The following is a 4,593-nucleotide window of genomic DNA, read 5'->3' as shown; positions in this document are numbered from 1 at the left end:
GGGTGGGAGGGGAGCAGGCTGCGGCAGAGGAAGCCGGAAGCCCTTCAAGGAGGCCTGGGGGGATGGGTGGGGAGGTGAGGCCTGAGGTCCCCTGGCCTGGGGGGACGAGGTGGGGTCACGGTCACAGCAGTCCCAGGAGGGAGGAGGGGTGCTGCAGGGGCTGGGAAGGGGAAGTAAATTCGGTGCTGTCGTCCGTCTCGGGCAGCAGAAGAGGTTGTTACTCGGCAGCTTTGGCCTCAGCCCCGTCGGCTTTGCCGTCCACCTCCTCGTCCGAGCAGTCACCGGCACCTTTCCGGGCCATTCGGCGGGGCACGACAAATGGCAGGTCCCCACGCCTGGGGGCAGAGGCAGTGGTCAGCAGGGTTGGCCAGGCGGCCGCAGTACAGCTCATGTGTTTCAAACTGACCTTTAGAGGGAAACTAGCTCCTGACGTCCCACGGGGAGAAGCAACGGCGGGAGGGGGGCCTCCGGGGACACAGCCTCCAGCGGGGACAGGAGGGCTGTCCCCTCCTGCCCCGCCCTGGCCTGAAGCTTCCCACTTTCACCCAAAACACTAGCAAAAAACCATCAGGTAATGGGGGCTGATTCAAAGGGGGGAGGCACAAGAGCAGATGAAGCTGCCTCCGCAAAATGCCACCCTCTGACCACACTTAGTACCAAACAGGTGAAACCAAGAGACACACAATGACCGTGCACAGCGCACAGACAGGCGTCTCCTTCCAGTCCCGGCTAAGAAAACCGATATCACACACTGACTAGACTGTCTGCTCTTGTTGCTTTTATGCTTTAAAAAACGATCACTGGGTAAAGGAGGTAAGCAGTGAGACTCTCGACCAAAAAGACCCTCTGCCTCAACCATTTCATGCTGCCTGAATGTGACATTCCTTTGAGAACTGCCAAGCAGCCCTTTCCATTGGTTCAGAGTTAGAAGATGCCCGTATTCACCCAGTGCCTAAAGCTGTGCCAGGCACCGGCCGGTTGCCTCAAGCAACGTCTAGTTGACAAAACCGGAAAACGTTCTCATCAGGTTTAGCGCTGCGACAGGAACAGACCCTTCAGGCAGGACAGGAAGAAATCACCTGGAGAGTTTATTTAAAAGGCAGGGCTAGGACTTCCCTGGTGGCGCAGTGGTTGAGAATCCACCTACCAATGTACGGGACACGGGTTCAATCCCTGGTCCGGGAAGATCCCACATGCCGCGGAGCAGCTAAGCCCGTGCGCCACAACTACTGAGCCCACGTGCCACAACTACTGAGCCCACGTGCCTAGAGCCCGTGCTCTGCAACAAGAGAAGCCACCGCAATGAAAAGCCCGCGCACCACAACTAGAGAAAGCCCACGCACAGCAACAAAGACCCGGCACAGCCATAAATAAATAAATAAATAAGTTTAAAAAAAAAAAAAAGGCCCGGCTACAGCCCAGGAGGCAAGGAGAACGAGGAAGGGCTCTCTGACCGGCACTTTCTCGGCGTCATTAAGCACCTTGCTCACTGACACCTAGCTGAGAAAGGTGACCGAGTTTCTAGGAGCCTCATTTTCCGAATTCTGCTCTTCAGGACAAACTAACTTTCTGAAGGAGAAAGGGTCCTGTGAAGGGCGGGTGGGGCCGGCGGGGCTCACCTGAGCTTGTTCTTGAGGGAGCTGACCTCGCGGTTCATGGCATCCGCGGTCTCCGTGGCATCCTCCAGCTCGCGCTGCAGTTTCCGGCGGGAGGCGTTAGCCCGCTGGGCCTCTTCCTCGGCCTCTTCCAGCTGCCGCTTGAGCTGCTTCAGGCGGGTGGACGCCTTGTCCGCCTGCGGAGACGCGTGGCCAGGGGCCCCGGTCACGACCCCACATGCCTGTGGCTCCCCCCACCCCCCGCCCTCAGCCGCCAAGGGGCAGGGCCCTGCTCCGCCGCCAACACACCTGGTCCTTGTACTGCTCGGCGCTTCTCCGCTCATCATCCACCTGCAGCAACACATCCTTCAGCTTCTTCTCGGCCCGACGCACCTGCTTGCAAGCCGCCTGGCGCTCCCTGAAAGGCATGAATACAGAGGCTCAGGGGGGCACCGTCTTTCGGAAGGTCTGGCCGACAAATCCACAGGCCGGGCCACCCATTCCCGGGCCTCACTGGTACTTCCCCTGATGCTAAGGTAGACCGTCTTTACTGAACACTCTTAGGAAGGCACTGAGATTAGCCCCATTTCACAGATAAGGAAACTGAGGTCCAGGGAAGGGAACTGACACATCTCAGAGAGCACATATAAAGCTAGGAAAAAGAGGATTTCCCTGGCGGTCCAGTGGTTAAAGACTCTGCACTTCCAGTGCAGGGGGCACGGGTTCAATCTCTGGTCAAGGGAACTAAGATCGCACGCGCTGCTCAGTGCAGCCAAAGAAAAAGCTAGGAAAAAGGAAGATTGACCCCCATTACCCCCAAAGAAGTCTCAGTCTTGCTGAGCCCACAGATGGGCTGCCCAGGTGGGCGGGAACCCCGCCTCTCGGATTCAGCCCTCAGAGAGTCATCAGGCTCCCCCACTTTAGAAGCGGGCTGTGGGTCCTATTGAAACTCCACAGGCCCCAGCAAAAGGCCCCAGGGAAAGGGATGAGAGCCCCGTCAGGATGGGGGGAAACAGCCTCAGGGACGGGCACACAGAGGAGCCGGCAGACGGTGCCAGGTGACGGGCGAGGGGCACCCACTTGGTCTCGTTGTCCAGCTGCTCCTCCAGCTGTGCGATCTTGGCCTCGAGGGCGGTGATGGAGGCCTTGTACTTGGACTTGACAGTGCCCTCCATCTCCTGCAGCTTGACCTTGAGCTCCTTGTTCTGGCGCTCCATCTGCTGCCGCGCGTTCTCGTTCTTCTGGGCGTGACTGCGCTCCAGGTTCAGGTCGGTGTTGATCTGGTCGATCTGTGGGACGAAGGGCCGGTGACCTTGAGGAAGGCGGGGATCCCGGCTGGGGGCAGAGGAGGGGCAGCTGGACCCCGCAGGGCCCCTGATCACTAGGCCTTCCCGCAGGAGGGAGCTGCCCAGCGTGCAGGGTCCAGAAGCAGCTCAGCACCCGAGAGACAGGAACCAAGGAGCCGGTGCAGGCACCAGGGCGTTATCCCCTAAGCATCAGGGGGCGGCCGCCCGCGTCACCGACGGGGCCCCGGTGCGCAGAGAGCCCCGCCGCTCACCTGCAGGCTGGCCTTCTTCAGCCTGTCGTTCGCCAGCTCCGTGCTGCCCTGCTCCTCCTCCAGCTCCTCCTCCAGCTGCGCGATGCGGGCCTCCAGGCGCCGCTTCTCCTCCAGCGCCAGGGCACTGGGGAGTGGGGAGGGGGAGGTGAGAGGGGCCGAACCAGAGCGGGGAAGCCCGCACCCGCCCGCGCTCGCGCCGGCTCACCCTTTGCCGCTGCTGTTGGCCATCTCGTCGGCCAGTTCGTCCCGCTCCTGCTGGGCCTGGCGCTTGGCGCGCTCGGCAGCTGCCAGATCCTGCCACGGGAACCCGAATGTGACCCGCCGGGGCCGCCCGCAGCCGACAGCCCTCCTCTGTTCCCGGCACTCTGAGCCCCTGGCCCCCTCTTCCCAAACCCCTTCCCAGGCCTGCCTCCTCCATGAAGCCCGTTCCCAGGAGCCCCTCTGAGGTCACAGCTTAGGCGCCGTATGATTACACAGCCCCCATACCTAAGCGCTAAGAACTAAGCCAGGGCTTCCCCGGTGGCGCAGTGGCTAAGAATCCGCCTGCCAATGCAGGGGACACGGGTTCGAGCCCTGGTCTGGGAGGATCCCACATGCCCCGGAGCAGCTAAGCCTGCGCGCCACAGGTACTGAGCCGGCATTCAAGAGCCGGCGAGCCACAACTACTGAGCCCGCGCGCCGCAACTACTGAAGCCCGCGCACCTAGAGCCCGTGCTCCGCAACAAGAGAAGCCACGGCAATGAGAAGCCCGCGCACCGCAACGAAGAGTAGCCCCGGCTCGCCGCAACTAGAGAAAAGCCTGAGCACAGCCACAAAGACCCAACGCAGCCAAAAACAAATAAAAATAAATTAATAAATAAAATAAAAACTAAGCCAGGTGCCGGGGATGTTGCAATAAACAGGAAATCATCCTGGCCTGACGGGATGCTGGTCCCTCTACCTCCCAAGCAGACAGGAAGCAGGGGCGACAGGACAAAGACGTGAGTTAAGGCCACAGTGCGGGGCTCTGAAAGCCAGCGGGGGCAAGGGCTTCACCCTGAGGGTGAGGCGGCCTCACCAGAGACCCACGTGTGCAGGAGGGCGCAGCCGGTCTGGTCAGGGCAGACGAGGAGAGCCTGGATGTCTGGCCCAGCTAGGAGCAACTGGGTAGCCAGCATCCTCAAGGCAGAAGACTGCCTAGAGCCTGGGGGGCGCTTTCACGACCCGCCTCGTGTGAGGGACAAGGCCGCCAAGGGGACACTCGGCGCCGTAAGCCTCTGGGAGGGACCCCTCCTCGCCAGGCAGCAAGTCACCGCAGGCGGTGGTGATTCATGCGAGGGAGCCGGCCCCAGGAGGTGACGATTTAATTCACACACGCGTTCTAATGACGCCAGGGAGCCCGGCTACTTCATGAAACCCCGAGGGGCAATTCTTTCAGAAAGCAACAACCACACCGGCCCG

At 61.1% G+C, this 4,593-nt stretch overlaps 1 protein-coding gene across 3 annotated transcripts in view; it reads right to left on the bottom strand.

Annotated features, from left to right (window-relative positions):
* Positions 1-139: 139 nt before the first annotated feature.
* Positions 140-4,593, bottom strand: part of MYH9 (myosin heavy chain 9) — a 63,125-nt gene continuing 58,671 nt past the window's right edge. For 2 of the 3 annotated variants that reach the window (XM_007446739.1, XM_007446738.1), the window contains 6 exons: positions 3,359-3,447; positions 3,154-3,277; positions 2,676-2,884; positions 1,905-2,013; positions 1,620-1,792; positions 140-335 (listed from right to left, as the gene is read on the bottom strand). In XM_007446739.1, the coding sequence (XP_007446801.1) occupies positions 218-335; positions 1,620-1,792; positions 1,905-2,013; positions 2,676-2,884; positions 3,154-3,277; positions 3,359-3,447 (822 nt within the window). In that variant the 3' untranslated portion in view covers positions 140-217. Of the gene's footprint in view, positions 336-1,615; positions 1,793-1,904; positions 2,014-2,675; positions 2,885-3,153; positions 3,278-3,358; positions 3,448-4,593 lie in introns of those variants that run through there. The other variant, XM_007446740.1, reaches the window with a different exon arrangement.

This window comes from Lipotes vexillifer, unplaced genomic scaffold (genome assembly GCF_000442215.2).
Source record: "Lipotes vexillifer unplaced genomic scaffold, Lipotes_vexillifer_v1.1 scaffold870, whole genome shotgun sequence".
NCBI lineage: Eukaryota > Metazoa > Chordata > Mammalia > Artiodactyla > Lipotidae > Lipotes > Lipotes vexillifer.
Note: the sequence above shows the minus strand (reverse complement) of the source record. Positions and strands in the feature narration are given on the sequence as shown.